Raw genomic sequence first — 20,612 nt, 5'->3', positions numbered from 1 at the left:
TAGAAAAAATGGTGATCGAGTTGGAACTAGAGCTACAAACGAACCGAGCTAGCTCAAACTTGACTTTTAGGCAGGTTTTCTAAACGAGCTAAGTTTAACGGTCCAAAACTTGGCTTGGTTGTATAAGCTCGGCTCGTTCAGTAAATAAACTAGGATTGACTCGTTTATAGTCAAGCTAAGCTCAAGTTCGAGTTTTTAGTAAATGAGCCGAGCTCGAACACGCTAAAGCCTGGCTCGTTTGCTGGGACTCGAAATTGGGCTAGGCCTCCAAGCCTATGTTGGAAACACAGGCCCAACATTGGGGCCAATTATCCCAATTGACCCAATCAGAGACCAATCAAAAAAAGGCCACTCATCTTAACCGTTGAACGGACCAAATCGACGGCCTAAACTCGTACGTATCTTTCTTCGAATCCCATTGGCTGCTTAACATTTCACACGGATCGCTATCCGCACCAAAAACCTCAATCAAATCCATACCCTCCATTCCCCTTCCAATCAACGGCCCTCATCCACCTCCCAAACTTGTCCCAAATCCCAAATATTTTCAAACCTCCCGCCCTCCTCAACTCGGTTCTATAAAAATCCACTCCAAATCCCATTTTCCTCAACTCACTCAAAACCCTATAAACCTTCTCTCTCCAAATTCACACGTTTTCTAAGCAATGGCAAGGACAAAGCAAACAGCGAGGAAGTCTACCGGCGGGAAGGCGCCGAGGAAGCAGCTGGCGACGAAGGCCGCGCGGAAGTCGGCGCCGGCGACGGGGGGCGTGAAGAAGCCGCACAGGTTCAGGCCGGGGACGGTGGCGCTTCGGGAGATCAGGAAGTACCAGAAGAGCACGGAGCTTCTGATCAGGAAGCTGCCGTTCCAGAGGCTGGTGAGGGAGATCGCGCAGGACTTCAAGACCGACCTGAGGTTTCAGAGCTCTGCCGTGGCCGCGCTGCAGGAGGCGGCCGAGGCGTACCTGGTGGGGTTGTTTGAGGACACGAATCTGTGTGCGATTCATGCCAAGAGGGTTACGATCATGCCCAAGGACATTCAGCTTGCGAGGAGGATTCGTGGGGAGAGGGCCTAGGGTTCGATGGGTAGATAGATGTAGAGATCTGTCTTTAGGTCGTCGTTTGTTCAAGAAGACTGTTGTTCTTTGGCTCTATTTGTAACTGATCTGCTTTTGTTTGGTGAATGATGATATGATGTTGAACCTAATGAAATCTATTGTTCAAGAATCAGACTGGTTTATGTTCGTTCTGTTCTGTTTTTTATTATGATTTGATTTTTAGGTCAGTTTGTGCAGATTTGCATTAATTTAAGGATCTTCAAGTCAAGGAGTGGATAAATTTTTCTGTAATCCAATTTCCAAGGTTTCAAATATTTGGATTTTCTACAACTTGAACATTCATGTGACTTTATGGTGGATAAATGCTTACTATTCAAATTTTTCATCTATCTAAACCTTTCAAAGTGTTCATATCCATTTATGAAAGATTGAAAAAATTACTAGAAGATTTTGGCTTTGAATCTTTCATAATGTTTGTTTTGGGATAATGGGTTTTTAGTGGGAATATGTAGATCAGAAAAAAATTAGTGGAAGTGGAGTACATCTTTAGTTTCTGTCACATTTTACTTTTCGCAAAACCATGGTAAACAATTTTGGTTGCCAAAGATAAAGTTGAAAACTTGCACAAATTAGGGAAACAAACCATCTGACTATGCAATAATTTGCTATCACAAAAATACCCCAAAAATTAAGTAGGAATGAAGAGAACAAGGAATCCAACCAGCTGAGCTCCATGGCAGGTACACCTAGGAAACCCATATGATTTCATTGAGAGCTATTTTCAATTCCATAAATAATTTAATGCAATACAGCAGTTTCTTGCCACCATTTCTCCTACAATAAATGTAAGCCAGTGACAGCTCCAAGGACTTCAAACTCTTTTTCTGGGCTAGTGCATGCTTTCAGTAGTGAGCATCAATGGATTGAGAGCCCAGGTTAGCACTTCCTGTTGTGAAACCTTTTTTTATCACCGGCTTCTATCAGAAATGCCGATCAGCGTATTCTGATTTATGGGTTTTGAATCTGGCTTCCAGTAGTTTTTCTCATTCCTCACACAGTTGTGTCTGCATCCGCTGACCAGTATTTTTGGGAAATCAGCATCAAAGATGATCGCTGAAATAAATCACCAACAGTGTTACTGAGAGTAGGAAGTATTATGGTAAGAACACATTATCTTAGATGAGGTATTCTTTCGGAATTTGTTTTTGTTCTCCCCTCCAATTGATTTAAGAATTTTTGTTTTCGTTCAATTACCAAGATCCCTAATATAGGAATCTGATAATTTTAGAATTACGCCATACTCAATGCACAAGGCTCATGCCTATAGCAAGGTCTGGAGTAAATAAAGATGACATAGACCCATACGTATGCATATATATTCATTATGAAAGTCAAAACTCAAGAGAACCTACCTAGAACCTACCTTGGTTCCAGCAACAATGGTGCTGTTGAGTGGATGAGTTGCACATGCAGTGACACCTTCAGACAACGGAACAAACCTATTTTGCTTGTGATGGCTATTTTCCCTAGGACCACACTGTAAATCCTCACTAAAACCAGCACAAATGAGAGAATTAACTTCATGCAGAATATTAACTAATCCAGAAATTTCATAAATAAAAAAAAGATACACTTGTATTAGTTATACTCCAGAAATTTCATATGAACCTTTGCTCAATGGGGCACAGAGCTTGTAATAGTCAGGTTAAAAGCCACAACCCATGAAACAAAAATATATTCCAGCAAGGGTGAAAATAAAGGAGATAAATGGATTTTTTCTACCACGACTGAATTTTGGAAGCAAAACAAACAACTGTAACACACATATAGCTAGTTTCTTACTTGTAGTCAACGTGGCATGGGGAGCTGGGGTCTGGATAGAAGTCCAAAAGATGAATTCCATCATTATATGCTGATCCAACAGCATAGATCTAGAGTTGACAACAAGCAAAGAATTACACATTGGGTCATCTTATAATTCATGGTTTGCTTCTGTGCCACATAGAAATGAACCAGAAGTTCCCAAATCAAGCACTATGTGGGACTGTAGTCCCTAAGCCTGACACTTCTAATATTCACCAAGTCCAGGGTACTTTTGATTCTTTGAAATAATCACCCAACTCTAATAGCTAAAAAGGGAAGAACTTGAAGACATAAGGGACAGAAAGAAGTATCATAAGTACTCATACATGAGGCATATAAAAACACTTACTGAATCTGTTCGTAGCCATGATGGTTTCCTCAAGCATGATAAATTGGTGAAAACATTTTCACCATCTCTGAACCCAGAAAAGAAATGAGTTTATTACAAAAAAAGAAGATTTGAATTGAGTTATATTCACTTTCTGTCGGTATACTCACAGCCAAGGAGGAGGAGGGCAATGAACATGTGTCGCTTGGAAATTATGTATGTCCAAAACACCAGACCTATGTGAAAAATCACATATCAAGCATACTTGTGTCAATGATAAAAATGTTTGGCAGACATCATCTGGGAACTGGGGTACGTAGAACAATTTAACTGAATCAAGCCTAATCCAACAATCAGAATATTTCCCCCTACTATTATCTCCAAAATCATGTCTCTATAGGTTGTGGTCCTTGGCCTGGGTCAGTGTTTTGGAAAAGTGAAGTCACAACTAGAGGTGGAATTGTCTACCAAATCCTTTTTAAAAAGGTATCTATGGGAACTATGCTCCCTGAAGCTTTTGCCTATTCACAGAAGTTGTTAATTTAACACATAAAAGGTGCATAACATAGAAACACCCATCAAGGCTCCTCCTTTACCATTTTGATAGGTGACTAAACTTTGCTGACGAACCAACGCCAGAAGAATATACTTCATGTTTCAAAGAACATAAGTTGACTTCATCCAAGAAAGCAGACTTGATGAGAAAGAGGAAGGTTTGCACTTTGCAGTAAAACACCAGCTTGCACTCCTGTTTTCCGGTGACATTTTGAAGGTTTAGTCTCCAAACTTCTAACAGGCATACTTCAACAAGTTAACTTATACTTCAAAAAGTTGTTGACGAAGAGGGTATTGGGGTAATGTTCAAATTTATACACATTGACTTTATTAGCCACTCAGTCCTCGTTTCCAAATGTTAGAGTCAAAGGTGTAGTAGAATTGGGAGAGCCAACAGCTTATAAAAACAAATACATGTATTTGATCCTGTGGTGAACATATGCAATATCTCAAAGGAGTTTTGAATTTTATTTCAATTCTTTATACCTCACCTCTTGTGGAAAATCCAAGGGAAGTCTAGGTGGGATCATTAGTCTTGTAGCCTGGCTTGGGCTAGATATTTTAACTACTGGACATCACCAGGCCCACAGACAATTATTTGGCAACCATGTTTCCTTCATCACCAACTTTCAGTTTCCACAAACGTGTCATAAATTGCCTTGTTTTGAAAACGGAAAGGGATATTGTCTCAAGTGTAAGTCCTTAAGAACGTAGGTGTGATTGCCTAGGCCTCCCTTGTTTCCATAGGTGTGTTGATGCTTCCTATATAAGGATTAATTTTGGAGCTTGAAAGTTTCCGATACCATTCTGTTACTTCCATGTAGAAACATAATTACCAGGTAATAAGCACATTATTCCAGATGCATAAAAATCTTCCTATGAAACTATAAAAAAGGATGCATAAATTACTTGTCGACTTTTCAACAGATACAAACAACAAAAGAACCACAGGAGATCTGCGAATGCTAGACAACAATGTTAAGGTAGTAACACATACATAGAGAGTAGAATTCTTATTCCGGCACTTACCAACCATCATCAAGATGGAATGCCAATTGGTATGGGCAGGATGGATCAATATCAATTGAATATATCCCCTTCGAAACAATATACGATTGAGCCTGCACAATAAGACCATATGGTCAAGTTTCAACCACTACCGTAAATCAAGGCTCAGTAATATTCACCAAAGAGGTCTAGTTAATAAAGGCTTGGCATTCCTCCCAAACCCCTCCCAACACAATGTCAACGCACATGAAATGTATTTCTTCAGGGGATATTTTCTACTCTGGTGAATATGCTAAAAATGGAACATCTTTGTATCATCACAAAAATTATAATCATTGCCTGTCTACCTCTTCCTGCTTGTACAGGACTTAGACTCTTTTAAATGTGCATGAATTCAAAGGACAAGGATTAATATCTCACCAAAATATGCGATTATATCTCAAAGCCGCTGCTGAAAAGTAAGCTAAAGCAACTAGAAGAGAGTGAACGCAACAGAGAATGAAATAACCTGACATCATGACAGAATTCAATTACCTTCAAAGACCCAACTTTCTCCAGAACTGATGCTAATTTCACCGATGACACAGGAGAATGTGCCTGAATGAGAGATATAAAAATAAGTTTCCCATATCTCAGTATTAGTTAAATTTTACAAGTAACTCGATTATGCAGTAATTTATTTTTAACTTAGAGACTACTAAAGTTATGTTGAGTGTGTTTTATGTTCAATTCACATTATTTGACAGGGAAGGTGGTAAATCAATTTGAGAGCTTGTCAATAATAGATACTTCAAAATGCTGGATTGACAAACTGAAGTTTAATAGCTAAATGACATGGACACTAATGTAATCGTAATGTATAGGCAGGTATTGGCATCTAAATTGTGCCACCCCCACATCAATTCCCGTGCGTCTGTTATAGTTAAAGATGCTTTAACATGCTCTTATTCAGCTCTCATCATTTCAAGAACAAGTAAACTGACACTGGACATAAGAAGAAAATATTTGGGTCCATGATTCCACCTATATCACCTCTTTATGGCTTCGGAAAGCAGTTGCTGGGTTTCCTCCACGAAGATCCCAGATATGTATAATACCATTCTCGCAAGCACCAAAAACAACCTAATATTTTTGAAAAAAATAAAAACATGAAGTCAAGCAGATAAGATGATGGGGAAAAGGTTCTTATATCTTGATATATACATTGCGGTGACCCGGAGTTCATGTCAACTGGGTTACCTGATTTTCTTCAATTAATTGAATACTATTGAGCTTGCTGCTTGAATGAGTTGTGAGCTCAAGACATGGAAGATCACTCATTCTTCTGTCCCACGCGTTTACCACGCCATATGTATCAGAAGCGAGCACCCTTTCAAAGCATATAACAGAAGTAAAACATTACCAAATTAGGAAAAGCTTACAGAGTCCTAACAAAGTCCACACAAAAGAATTTGGTATTTTTCTTTATATTGGAAAACTTCAAAGAGGGATTTAGCCTCAAATATTTATACTACCAGCTTATTTACCACAAAGTATGGAAAATGAGGCAACAAATCAGAGGCAAAAACAAGTAAGCCAGAATTAAATCCTTATGACCCGTGATCCACAAATCAGGCAATCTTAGTTTATTCTAATTCCAACACAAACAAGCATAAACTAACGAGTCCTGCACATTGACGTAGGAGTACTTTACAATCACTTTTCGGCCCTTAGAATCTCAGATAAACAAGGTACAGACCAGCTAGAGTAATATTGACTAGTTAAAGGTTAATTAGGGTTGGCTGTCTTGGGACTATATTTGCACACGAAACTGAGACAAGAAAAAGTCAGATTCCCCTGGCCAGAATATACTGCAAGCACCAAGGAGATTCCTTTGATTGAAAGTGCAAAGGTTAAGCATTCTGAGCAAAGAATACCCCCGAAACATGAAAGGAACATTAACAGGACCAACTTAGCCGAAGAATACCCCACTAAATCTGCAATTGGAACTAGTCATTGACAGCTGAACCCAAGGTACTATCCAAGCAAAATGAATTATATGCTTGTGAATGACCATGACGACTTTGCGTGGATTGAATTCCTATGAATTTAATTTTGTAGTAGACTGGTCTGTAGGAAGAAGAGAATTAAGTATTTTGTCAAGAACAATTGGTGATCCAACCATAAGGATATGCAATCAAACTATGTGTTCCTCACCAGAGCAACTACTTTTACCAACCTTGAATTACTATTTGAAGAGAAAGCAATATCAGATAAACCTCTATGAACATCAGATTTCATACCGGTAGGCCGCTTTCTTAGCACCTGCATGTATGAGAAACAAAAAGTGATCATCATAAACTTCCATTGCAGTAGAGTTTGCTTTCCGATTATGTGACAAAGACTAGAAACAGTTTTGAAGGATGAGGTTACATATTTGCCGGGAAATGTAACATGATCAAGGTCATCCATATGTTTTGACGAGGATCGTACGTTGTGAAACACAAACGTATGTGCCCTTTTGACCTATTGAAACACAAACGTATGTGCCCTTTTGACCTATTCTTCTGTCTTTTCCTAATCAAATTAAGGTGAATAGATGCAGGGAGATAGGGTCACCAAATTGAGTTTGTGGCCAATATTCTTACACAAAAAGTTAGCTCACCGTCCCAATTTGTGTTGAATTGGATACTTCAAACCAAACCAAACCAAACTGAGCCAGCGAGCCTTATGTCCCAATCACTTGGGGTCGGCTACATGAATTTGATACTTCAAACATGGTATCAAAACTACGCTTTTGAACAAGACGCTCTTGATTGATTGCCCATTGGTTTGTCTCAAGTTCACCTTGTTTTATTGTGATCCCTTATGTTATGCATCCTTTGTTTACCTCTCTACGTGCAGGTCAAAGGTCGCGCATGTGAAAGAGTGTTAAACTTGCCCCACATTAGTGAGTAAGTGTGAGCTTGGGCAGCCTCTCCGCTTATAGAAGTTGGTTTTGAATTGGATTCTTTAAAAGTTGCATTGGCATTCCTACATTCATTTAGGTTCTGTTCCGGTTTGGAGCAAGGTTCTTTCCCCATGGAAGCCAGATTCTAACTAGATTCTTGCTGTGAAAAGCAAAATCATGATGCTAGAGTCGATTTTGTCACCCTCAATACAGGGTTACCAAAACTAAGGTTAGATGTCTAGGTCACAACATAAGGTAATGCGTCTATACAACTAGCCAAGTTTGAAAAAAATCAAGATAGTGTAAGCATGTTGCAGAGAAAAAGAAAGACCGGTATTTTTCAACCTATAACCTCAGAAAATTGCCAAGAATTGAGGCCTTTGAAACCTAATCTATTCTACTTCGAGAGTAGACCTGATTTGATAATGCGTGTGTATATATGTAGATATATATTAGAGCTTGTCCCAAATTGATTGATTAATACCTCCCAAAACTATTATATGAGTCCAGGTGGCCTGTTTACTCATTGTGCACCGTGTTTCCTTGTTATGTAGTAGAATTATGGAACTATGTAGTAGAAGCACATAAATCAAAATTCTGGAGAGAAACTTGCCTCAACTGGTTCGGACGAGATATAACCAATATCAAAGATATGCACTTCACTGCTTTTCATAGATGTGCAAGCTACCTGAAAGCGTAAACACGCTACACTTGAGGAAATATAGAGTGAGTCCTTGTACAGATTGTGGGCGATAACAAAACATGGGGTTACTGGGATGTGAGAGACACTTGAGTGTCTTTTGTAATGTTTTGAAGTGCGTAGAAAGAGGCAGTGACATAAAAATCATACCTCATCCTGATTTGCAAGATTCCATCTAACCACATCAAGTTGTTGAGGTGTAGAAATATGTAGTAAATGCTTTGTCTCGTCTTCTTTAAACCCCGAAGGACACTTGAAGTTCACTGGATACAATGTAGAAGATGGGAATAAGTAGATATTCCAAGTAAAGAGAAAGAATACTGTCAGAGAAAAGGAAATTGATTTCAACAAACAATTTATTAGTTCAAAAGAGAAAAAACTTTAGTATGGGTGAGCAGTAATAATAATTTATTTTTCAGGCAAAAGAGGAGTAAATACCTTAGATAGCTAGTTATGTTCATAAGCAGAGATGTAAATATGAAGACTATGAATTGCACAGTCAAACTATGAAGTATTGACACAGAGTTCGTCCAAGACCTTGTGTAAGCATTGGTCAAAGTCATAACTACATAGAAGCATTCATGTTGGAGTTCTGGGCGTAAGTTTCGGTTCTGGTACGAGTCGGGTGCAGGTGTGGGTGTTGACTAGGTGTATGGTGTCTGACTCACCTGATTCGTACATCTAGGAAGACCTGGGCACAGCTACATTCCATCTTTCTCAAAAGACTTTTATATTACGCAACGGTGAAATGATAGTTAGAAACCAAACTTGAGCATGCATGGTTATGTTAACCAATTCGATTCATTATACAAACTCCTTAGAAACAAGGCCATCTAGCATATAGGACACCTATTCCATATCCTTGTCCGTGTATCAAGTGTCAATAAGAGTATTTCACAATTTCAGAAAAAAGTCCAGGGAACATAGCTAGTTTGGCAACAAATTGACTGCTGGTCATGGATGAGCTATTTTAATCAACAGTTAGTTTTCTTGTCCAAATGGACTATACCTTGAGTGCTGACAAGTCCTAAGAAGGAAAAAGATGTCACATATAAAGATAAAGCTGGCCAGCTAAAGTGGCATGGAGAATCCATAGCACTTGCAGCTCAAAATCCAAGCATCTTCACCATCATCAAATGCTTCTATATATGAAAAGGACTTCTGAACTTTAAGTTCTTTATATATAGGGGTTAGAAATGGTTGAACTCATGTATGAACGCTGGTGGCATAGTGACCCAGAAACCATAAGTAAAATAACCTTCATACTTGGGCTCATCCATTAGAATGAACCATGTCTAGGAGCAATTTGAGAAACTACGACCAAAAGCATATTTATAGCACCAACTTGTAAAACCAAAAAAATGAACTCCCAAAACTTTAACAGATCTAAATTAACATGGTCATAGTAAGTCTAGGGAGACTAAAAGTACAGAGAACTCCAGCATGGGAACTTGCAAGGAAAAAATTATTTACCCTGGGAAGAAAGATTTTCAAAGTCATGCACTGTCAAGCATCCTGCTTTTGTCACCGATGCTAAGTATATACCCTGATGAAGAAAAGAAAAAGAAGCGGTGTAAAAGCAAAGGAAAGAGGAACAAGGGAACACACAAAACTATCCCTTCCTATCTAAACTTCAAATAAATAACGGTGAAAAAGCTTGATGAAAGAGTATTTTGAACTTGCATGACTTAAGCATAAGCAGTGCCTGCGTGAATTAATGGACACAAGCAGTTGCTCTTATCATATTACTTCCCGACTTCATTCAAGTCAGAATACAAAAGTGAGTTTTGACTCGAGCAGGAAATAGAACTGTAAAAAAGCGGAATCACTTATCGTGATGAAATTGAGGTCAAAGGTTCTCAATTTTGCAAACTCAAGGCACTTTCCTACACGAAGCTTGTCCCAACCTAAAAGAAACTACATGCCTATTATGATGAAGCAGAGCAGAAAGTGTCTCAGCTAAACTCAAGGAACTCGTACATGACACTTGTTCAAACTCTAAAAGAAACTGTAGAACAAAAGGCTGCATGAAAAGAAAGCATAAAACATTATCAAAACTAATGCACGATTAAAGCATTTAGGATATCACAGCCACCAATTCAGGGTTTTTTTTTTTTTTTCGTTGGATTGAAACCAATTCAGGTCAATGCTCAAATGTCTATCATGTGACCAAAGCCTTAATATTTGTTTGTTCATAATATTCTAACCCACTTTATCATGTACAAAACACAAGATCCCAGTCATTTTGATCAAAAGCCACAGAGAGAATACTGCAGTACAGAATGCTTCTATATAAGTAAACTGAAGCTCAAGGACTTGGCTTTTAATGCCCAGTAACGTCAAACAATTTGTGCATATGCATATATGTAAGCTTGGATTGGTTGCAGTGGCAAATGAGGAAACCTCTCTTTCTTTGATTGGCACAGTGAGGATACCTCTCTCAACCTATACTCCCGTGCTTGTGTTAGGCCCAAAACATATTGCTACATCTATATTATCTAAACCTCTCACTTCAGCCAAGGCTTAGATTACTTATATCACACTTGATCTTAGACTGCCAAACCAAAGCATAGTACACATTTCAATTTCCTATATTTCATATTATCTACAATTCTCTTTAATAGTAAATGATTTGTGATTTAGAACCATTGTTTCAAAATCATCTTCAAATTCACATAACCATTTGGACTGCAGTTTAAGCTTTCTAGCTTAAAACATCATGTCTAATCCCTTGTATAATTTGGAGAAGTTTCTTTGGAGGTCCCACATCATTCTTTATCAAAAGCGGTTCATGTGCTGTGAAACGACTAACTATACTTCACCATAAACATACTAGGCGACAACAATTCCACTGAGAAAAGAAGAGAGAATTAACTTTAGTAGAGAAACCAACTAGTTTCAATGTCATATTCTAAACCTGATGATGCATCATTCACCTTGGAGTCAAATTCCAGAGCGGAGACACCCTGCCTAAGGAAGAAAAAGAAAACAGAAAAATCATAGCGAGCACAATTTAGTGAATCAGAGGAAAATCATGAAACGGTAGCAGGATGTGTATCACATTGGGAAGGAAGAAAATGTTGGGATTATGCCCGGTAATCCCATCCGCAACGGAAGCGCAACAAACAAAAACGAAATCACACACAAGAGAACACACACAACCAAAATACGTGGTTCCCCAAACTCGGGTGCGTCCACGGAGAGAGAACAACTTCCACTAATATTGAATGAGTACAATGAGATACAAAATACCCTACTCTAGCTCTCAAGCTTTTGGTATTTTTATCTCCCTCAAACTCACACAATTTTCTCTCTCTGCCGTTTTTTACTCTTATACATAATCACAGCACAAGATGTCCCTATAAATAACTTAAGTCAATAAACTCTTCATCTGCCGAGAAGAATCTGGATGGATGCAGTACAACAAAGACTTCTTGGAACCAATTACCACAATTACTCCATGCACGGCTTAAGCACTTCCAATAAGCACAATAACTTAGGCCAATAAATGATAACCAGTCAACCAACTATTTCTTTTCTTTTTTCAAAAAAACCACTGCCACATGGGCAAAACCCAACAGAAAATACATCACAAGCATAATTTAACACGTTAACCAACATTACAAGAATGCTAGCAAACTAAGATTCAAAAGAAAAGCAGAACTGAAAGCATAGTACAAGCGTTGAAATACATAGCTCTAACGACAAAGCCTACTTTTTAGAGTACCCTTGGGTTCAGAGATTGAGTATATTCTCCTGGATCAATTGTACTCTTAAACAGAGACGAATACATTGGGTGTGACTTCCCCCACCCGCGGTATCCCAAAAAAAACCGTTGACAAAAAATTGTGATAAGGTCAGTACTACAAGAAAGAAAGAAGTGGACGAAAAACAGGGATTCCCCGCATCGGTGTCTTTCTTGATTAGTAGGACTGTAGGAGCTATAATAGCACAAAGTAAACAAAAGTAAACTACGAAATTTGTCGCAGGAGAAGTGTAGAGGAAGGACACTGACTTTCTGTATGCCGCTTGGTAATCCATATATTCAATATCAAGAGACCAGCACATCTGTATAGCAATATCCCAAAGTTGGTGCAAAGCCGCAAATCATAGTTAGAAAAGAAATCAATTACAATAGACATAGAATCTCGGGTTGGAAGCACTTGGAAATCAATAAAAAGTTAAAAACTTTATCAATTGAGACAAGATTCATTCAAGAATGGAACAATGGGAGTAAGAATAAGAAATCTATTTCCTTGCCCATCTGCAAAAAATTTCACCGCAACCAAACAGTGTTGAGTCAAATGAAAACAAACTTCAGGAAGCTTAATTTGGATCAAACAAATTCCTGAGGTAGCCATTTATGCTTACATGTGTCGGACATTGTGCTCCCCCAATGTGATACGTATGAGCAAACAATCCAACCTTTCCAACACACAGAAAAAAATCAACATCAGTTCTATTTGGCCATCCCCAACCCTTAATCGTCCTTTTACTCAAATTTGTGTGAAATTTTGAGGAAAAGCTTTCATTTGATATGAACCACTCTAATGAACCAACACAAATCTAAGCATGAATTTGGATACGAGCTTCATAAAAGGTAAAGATGTAATGTGAGGGGTACAAAATATGCTTTCAAATTCTGAATAAAGGCTTGAGGCACCCTTCATTTTATTAAAAATTTGATTAACTATCAATTTTGCACAGGTTTGAGTGAAGGGTGGAGTGAAATTTAAGGAGTTTTCAATCAAATTTTGAGTTTGACTGTAAAAAGAGAGTAAGGGATGGAATTCCTCTTGGTCCATCTTCAGTCCTTCACACCAAAATTTAAAATTTTAAGGATGAACTTGAATAAAGCCTTCATTAGGTACGAAGAAAGGGCATGCAAAAAAGATATGAAGAACTACAATGCTGTAACTTGTAAACTCATGTTTAATTATAAATTGGGTCCTTTTATTGCTGGGCTGTCGATAAGTTAAGAAAAAGACAAAAAAAAACACATACAGGTTCCAATGCACCTTTTACACTTTTCAATACACTTTTATGCACTTTTCATACATTTGAATCCGTTCTTTAAACTTTAACGAATAGCATTTTCCTTATAAATGGCAGCCGCATCATAAATTATAAGACTGAAAAACTAGCCTCGACAAGCTTGAGTGAAGAAGAAGAAGAAGAAAATCTCCATTGATTTGGGTAAAAAGTGATTTTGGGCAAAACTCATTTTGATGAGAGTTGGGTAATTGAGAGACTCTTTTTCTCAAACTGGACATTTAACAACAAAAATAATACCAAAAGGTAATCAAATATTAATTGATAAACTCGAAAAATGAAAAAAATAATAATAATTGGGAAGCAAGAAACCTCATAATAAGATTGCAACAGAAGACCCGAAACGTCGTGCCGGTACTTGGGTTCGAATTTCCCGTTCAATTCAGAGAGAATCCGCTTCCACCTAGGCCTTTGAATCGGAAAAAAATGAAAGATTGTTTACAAAAATTACAAAAACCAAACAGACAAAGAATCAATTGAGAAAAATGTTACCTTTTGATGGGTTTGGTCTGATGAGTAGGGTTGAGAGGGACCAGGTATTTATCCATAGAGGAAAAACTATGGACGCTCTCTCTCTCTCTCTCCAGTCTACACTTGTTCGAGTACGAAGATGTAGTTTTCCCGCCTTATTATACCTGTGTCAGTGGATGTTTTGGCGGCAGCTTTTGCCTCAAGTCTGGCAGTGGACTGCACGGGTGCGGTTCGGCGATTTCCAATTTCATTCTCAGGCTGGTTTTGGCTGAATATCATCTGTCTTTATTTATTTATAAAAAAAATTCACATTTGTTAGTTTTATATCAAATTTTTATGAATTATTGATTCGTGTTGATAAGAATAATCGGAAAAATAAAAATTAAGCCAAAAATTTTGTCTTTTCTCTTATTTTTGTTTTTATTCAAAAAAAATTAAGTTTCAACCATTAATTTTTACTTTTCTGACTCCTTCCATCAGACGAATCAATAATCCAAAAAATCTTAACGTAAAATTAACAAATGCATTTTTTAAAATAAAAAACAAATGTGACTTATTTATCCAAAACTAGCCCTATTTTAATGATCAGACTCATTGATGTGGTAGAGATTCTCATGCCTCGATGCCTATCAGTTTTGTAAAGAATCATTTTTAATTGGATGCTGATCTGTAATGATATGGACAGGTTTAACGTGGCAAAAATGGGTTCTTTTAGACCTCGTTCAGTTGTCAGGAAAATACAGGATAGGACGAGAAAATCAATTTTCCCATAACTTTTGAAGTATTTAGTTGACAGAAAAGTAGTGGAAAACATGTTCTTAAGTTTTTCTGCAATATTTATTTTCTTACAAAAGTGATCCGGCCAAAAGCATAGGATTTTGCAGGAAAATTTTCTCCATTGTGGAGCTAAAATAATTAGCGGGTAAGAAAAAAAGCAAATGACGCCAATACCAAAAAAATACGAATTAAATTCTTAGAAAGACACTTTGAGATTTACGTGAGTAACAACAATTTTGACTACTGTGGTACTTTCTGAGATAATTGTTGTGGAAAAAAATTAGTAATTGATTTTTTTGTATTTATTTATCTTGTCATTAGTCTTCAGTTTTGTTTTGTACTTACTAATCATCAATTTATCAATGAATTTTTGTATCGGCAACTAATCAAGTATAGTTGTTTAAAATTTATTTATTTAGTTATCATCTACTTATTTTTTAAGCTTCATGTTAAGGCTTTGTATTAGATAAAATACGTTTTTAGGTATGTGTTAGCTCTCAAAGTTACTTTAAGCCATGGAAAATAAAGAAGTTTCTTATAAGCGTCTTTTCCAGACAAATGAACCACTAAACTTGAGTTTTTCTGCAAAAAAATTTTGTCAAATGAATACTCACAGGAAAATAGATTTCTTTTTCCTTTACTTCACTTTACATGACTTTTTCTGAGAATAACTTTCTTGTACAATATTCCTGACAACTGAACGAAACCTTAAGTTATAAGCATACTCCGATCAGGTATTGATTGATATAGGATTAACATAATTTTCTATGTATTTGTTCTATTCGAACAGCTTTACACCCCGAGAGATTCCGATTGTCAAGATGACCAGCGGATAGTTCACTGACAAACTTGAGACTATCTATTCTCTTTTTTTTTATTTATGAATTTGTCAAATGATTGAAGAAATCGTTTCATCAAATATACATATTATTAGTACAAATTCGGGACACTATATTAATTGTAAAAATTCATGAGACAACTAAAATCCAATAACGCAACGAATACAATAAATAAGCACATTATATGGTAGAAACAAAAAATAAAGGAAACGCCCCTCTAAGGGAAGAACACCTACACGCAGGTGGAGAGATTCGAACTATTGGTATCCTAATGAGATGCAAGAATCCTAGTCAACTGAGTTAGCCCTAGTTGATTAAATCTACCTCCTTTGGCTTAGTAATTTGTTGTGAATATTTTGTTGTCTTTATTTTAAATAACATTTTTTTTGTTAGTTTGTATTACTACTTTTGAATTATTGATTCCTCTTGAATAGTGGAATCTACAAGTATAATATATAACGAAAAGTTTTTAAATTTTGAATTAAGACAAACTAATAAAAAAAAATCGACTGTTGAATTATTGATTCCTCTTGAATAGTGGAATCTTCAAGTATAATATATAACGAAAAGTTTTTAAATTTTGAATTAAGACAAACTAATAAAAAAAATCGACTGTTTTAGATTATTTTAGTCTTTGGATTTATGTTGTTGAGACGAATCAATAATTAAAAAATAATACTCCGTACAAAACTAACAAGGCCAAAGAATTTAAACAATGAGAACAAAATCCTGGATAGTGCTATGATGTCTACCCCTTACGTGTATTTGGTATGCCTCTTGTGGTTTACTGGTATAGTTATTTGTGATTGACACATGAGGCATAACATGGAACTACAAGAAGCATAACATAAAATCACAAGAGGCATAACAGAGACACCTTAGAAATAGACGCCATAACATTATCCATGGAAGGATGAATCTCCGTTCTGCTTTCTTTTTAAACCTTCTTTTTTTAAAATAATATAATTTCAAGCTCAAATATAATGGGAATGAAAAATAAATTTTTAATTTTTTTTGCACCGTTTAAAAGATTTTAATGAGATCTATCAAATAAAATCCATATTAGTAGGAAAATTATTTGCGTAAAAATTATGAATTTGAAATTACCTTACTTTTTTAAAAGTTTCTTTTGTTAGAAACTGGAACGGGCCTTGATTATGCCAAGCTACCCCTAATTGGGTAGAAGGTTGAAATAGAAGAACTAGTTTTTCTTGGTCGTCCCTTTGGCAGGCTGGACGCACGGTGTAGTCTGATTATTTATCGGACTCTTTCCAGCCTTATTTTCAATGAGATGATGATTAGAATTAATTGGTCACTTCTAACGAAAATCTTAATCCATTATATGTACTATATATATCCGTAATCCATGTATATCTGGCCTTATTATTATTGATATACGTAAAACAAACAAGAGAATTCCATACTAATACAAAATTAAATACGAATCTTTATTGATTGATCGAATCTTGATGAATCTTTATTGATTCCATACTTATATAAATTGAAATACGAATCTCGAATGATCTTATTATTTGAGTACGAATCTTGATTGAAAGATCATTGGCAAACTTATACAAAATTAAATACCATCGTTTTGTTTTGTTGTATTTATTTGTTGTTTAGGACCGATGGAGTTCCGGTCGGTCCTTTGTATTTTGTTTGTTATATATAAATCAAGTTTAATTCTAATAAAAAAATACCATCGTTTAAAACGGATTACTAACCGATTTTGAATTACTGTATAAGATGGACAATTTTTATAGGAAAAATAACAACCTTGCTAACACTATACACAGAAGGCTCCCAGAATACTAAAATAATTTCTCTCCATGCATATATAGAGTGTGTATATATATATATATATATATATATATATATATATATATATATATATATATATATATATATATATGGGGCGGTTTTGGGAACATTTATAAAAACATCTCAAATTTTAATCTCATAATTTTCAATCAAATTTTTATGATCCGAACTGTTCAATGTTTGCAAAATGTGATACGTATAACTATATACATATACATATACATATATATATTAGTTTTTTAAAGGGTCGGTCCAGTGTCAGTCTCAGTTCTCACCGCCGGGAAAAATCCATCTTCATATCTTAAAAAAACAATTATTGAACTAATTAACTGGAGCTTCAGGCTCCCGGCTTATGTATGGAGATAGAAAGTTTCAAATGAGTACCTCTTAAAATGTGGACTCATCTTTTTCGATCGAATTTTGATTATTCGAGCCGGTTAATGTGTTCAGAACATGATTTTAAGGACACACGCGAAAAATCGGCAAAAGAAAAAAGACCGGGGATGGTTTGATTTGAAGAATATTTATTAAACCGTTCAATAAAAAACTGTTTGGATGAAGCTTTTCCTGATTATTTTTTGCTAATTTTTTGGTGATACCCTTAAAATCATGTTTTGAACACATTGAGTGGCTCGGATCATCGAAATTCGATCAAAAAATGAGTACGCATTTTAAGAGGTCCTCGTTGGAAACTTTCTCTCTCCCTCCCTCCCTCCCTCTCTCTCTCTCTCTCTCTCTCTCTCTCTCTATATATATATATATATATATATATATATATATATATACACACGAGAAATTCTTCAGTGCTGAGCAGGCACAGACAGCTGGTGCCGAACATGCATCTCGGCAGTCCAAACGTGTTTTGGACGGCCCAGATCTGTTTGGGTAATTTTTAAGTGTAAAATTATCAAAACACCCCCTCAAGCACAAACAGATCTGGACTGTCTAAAATACGTTTGGATGGCCGAGATATGTGTTCGGCACCAACTGTCCCGTGCCCGCTCGGCACTAAAGAATTTCTCATATATACACACACGAGTACGTTTAATTAATTACCGGATAATGAGGTCATGGCTGGTGCAGTGACAGTCTATCTAGAAGAGAAATGGATTGACTTTTTTCACTCTTGGGTCCATCTTATACTTTACTACCATCTAGAAGAGAAACGCATTGATAGTTTGATACCTAAAAGTCTCTATAAATAATAGGTAAATTTTATGCAGTTTTGGAAAATGTTACGTTGTCCACCCGTTATTTGGGGATATCGTAATTTTTGGCATAACTGATCATTACAAGCATAATCAAGATCAGTGTTGTGTATAACCAAAACCCTTCAAAGGCATAACCCTCAAAATTTTCTGGAGATTTTGGGGGTTATGCCTTTGTAAAGCCTTGGTTATACATATCACTGATTTTTGTTATGCTTGTAATGGTCGGTTATGCCCAAAATTACAGTATGCCCAAAATGACCGGGGATACCATAGCATCATCCTGCAGTTTTTGTTCCACCCTCTCTTTTTCCTTTTTTTTGTGCCATTAGAGAGAGATTTGCAATTTGACTTTGTTTTGGGGGCAATCCGTAGGGTAGTGCTCCAAGATCCTTTCTCGTCAAACACGTGTGAAAGTTGCATACTTTGTGATGGAGCCCGCACCAATATGTGGTGAAAAAGAATTAGACCATCACCTACTTATGTTCTCAGGAGCACTTAGGTTGAGATTGGATGAACTTAATTTTTGTCAAAGATATCATTTAACTTTTAGTTACCTCTGCTTTTGTCTTTTTTGTTATGATTGTTACTTCACATCGTTTGTCTAATCAGAAAACTATAGAACAATAAACTAAAGCTGAAAAAGAAACATATAAAATGATATTAAAGACATTGAAAGACAAAACAGTATTTTTCAAACCTTTTGGTCTTTATTTATTTATTTTTTGACTTTTAAACATAATCTTTTACTTTTTAAATTTCATCTCTCAAAGCAAACGATTAAGCCAAATTTTTTTACCTGAATTTAATAAAGAATTAATAGAAACTAATCGAAAAACCCTTGACAAAAAGAACCACGATTTAGGCCAAAGGGGACCTTAATTTTCCCTCTCTGACTGATCTAGAGATACTATTTGGATTTTGCGAGGTAGCCACACGTCAGCAAATTCTAGAAAATATAATTGTCTATGAACTCTAACGTCATGATTTTTTTCACATGCTTATAATATACTACGTAATTATCAATACTCTTATAATAGACTGCCTTTCTAATTTTCTAACCACACTCTTTTGATTTCTCTTGCCGAGCTGAAGCGATGTGACGTAAAAACAGAATCTACTAGAAATTTCTAAGAGAAAAAAAAATTATGAAGACCGTGCAAGGAAATCGACAAGAAATTAGGCAAAAGGAAGCTTAAATCTCTACTAATAATCAATAGGTTTCGCCCTTATAGTTTAAGCCTTAAAAAATTTGGATGAAATAATGTCACATTTGAATTCGAATCTTTATGGAGTACTGGTTGAATGAGATAGCTAGCCATCCCATAGGCAGATTCAAATATAATAGATTCAAGTTGATTGAATTAACCAATACTATCAAGTTAATTAGGTCGAAACAATTAGTTAATTCATCTTTATGGAGTGGTTGAGTGAGATACCCATCCCATAGGTAGATTCAGATTCCGTTATATGCAACCAACTTGAATTTGTTATATTTGAATCTATCAAGGGAATGACTATCTCATTCAACCATTTTGAATCTGTTATATTGGCGGAAACGGGCCGTAGTTGTATCATATTTGCATTGCCTAATTATTAGTCCTATTATTTGCACGTACCTCTCTCTCTCTCAAAAAACTCTCCCTCCACTAATCTTTTCCACCGCCGACGCAGACACTGACGCCGCTGCTTTCAATCTTTTTCAGGTTTTGTAAAATCATTCCACCGCTCATTTGTTTGTTCTGTGTCCCGTTTACAAGATGAATGATAAGAATGTTAATCCTAATATATATTACTTTCCGCAGAAGAAAAAGACAGTTATTTATATGTCACTCCGATACTGAAACATCCGAAGAGTTAGAAAATTAGTTTTCTATTTTCATTTACATTCATATCGTAGGCATGGGTTCAATATACTGTATCAAAGTCAACCGGTAAAATCTGGCCTTTTCCTTTATTCTTGCAGGTGAGGTACAAGAACACCACCAAAATGGATATTTGAT

The 20,612-nt window shown here is 36.2% G+C and overlaps 2 protein-coding genes and 1 long non-coding RNA gene across 3 annotated transcripts; 1 reads left to right on the top strand and 2 right to left on the bottom strand.

Annotated features, from left to right (window-relative positions):
* The first annotated feature begins 590 nt into the window (after positions 1-590).
* On the top strand, positions 591-1,230 carry LOC131314634 (histone H3.2). Its single transcript, XM_058343421.1, has one exon. It carries the CDS (start codon positions 666-668, stop codon positions 1,074-1,076), a length of 411 nt encoding a protein of 136 aa, XP_058199404.1. The 5' UTR covers positions 591-665; the 3' UTR covers positions 1,077-1,230.
* Positions 1,231-1,771: 541 nt separating this feature from the next.
* LOC131314632 (uncharacterized) lies at positions 1,772-14,224 on the bottom strand. The gene is made up of 18 exons (XM_058343420.1): positions 13,986-14,224; positions 13,806-13,902; positions 12,813-12,866; positions 12,457-12,509; positions 11,378-11,411; positions 9,915-9,987; positions 8,592-8,704; positions 8,355-8,429; positions 7,031-7,116; positions 6,052-6,181; positions 5,845-5,934; positions 5,347-5,409; positions 4,834-4,925; positions 3,420-3,485; positions 3,271-3,337; positions 2,901-2,989; positions 2,482-2,608; positions 1,772-2,171 (listed from the first exon to the last, which is right to left on the bottom strand). The coding sequence occupies exons 1-18, from the start codon at positions 14,039-14,041 to the stop codon at positions 2,109-2,111; spliced, it is 1,428 nt and encodes a 475-aa protein (XP_058199403.1). The 5' UTR covers positions 14,042-14,224; the 3' UTR covers positions 1,772-2,108.
* Positions 7,229-7,495, bottom strand: LOC131314633 (uncharacterized). Its single transcript, XR_009196464.1, has 2 exons — positions 7,351-7,495; positions 7,229-7,317 (listed from the first exon to the last, which is right to left on the bottom strand). It is a non-coding gene; the product is annotated as an uncharacterized LOC131314633 (long non-coding RNA).
* Positions 14,225-20,612: the final 6,388 nt, after the last annotated feature.

Source organism: Rhododendron vialii, chromosome 13a (genome assembly GCF_030253575.1).
Source record: "Rhododendron vialii isolate Sample 1 chromosome 13a, ASM3025357v1".
Lineage (NCBI taxonomy): Eukaryota > Viridiplantae > Streptophyta > Magnoliopsida > Ericales > Ericaceae > Rhododendron > Rhododendron vialii.
This window is presented reverse-complemented; position numbering and strand designations above follow the sequence as displayed.

What these genes read in the sequence shown, in the direction of transcription:
- LOC131314634 (XM_058343421.1), top strand. Translation starts at nt 666, where the DNA reads ATGGCAAGGACAAAGCAAACAGCGAGGAAGTCTACCGGCGGGAAGGCG.
- LOC131314632 (XM_058343420.1), bottom strand. Translation starts at nt 14,041, where the DNA reads ATGGATAAATACCTGGTCCCTCTCAACCCTACTCATCAGACCAAACCC. An exon ending in CTCTGGAATTTGACTCCAAG is followed by an intron (nt 9,988 to 11,377) that starts GTGAATGATGCA and finishes TTTCTTCATCAG; the next exon opens with GGTATATACTTAGCATCGGT. An exon ending in TCTTCAAATAGTAATTCAAG is followed by an intron (nt 6,182 to 7,030) that starts GTTGGTAAAAGT and finishes ATGCTTTGAAAG; the next exon opens with GGTGCTCGCTTCTGATACAT.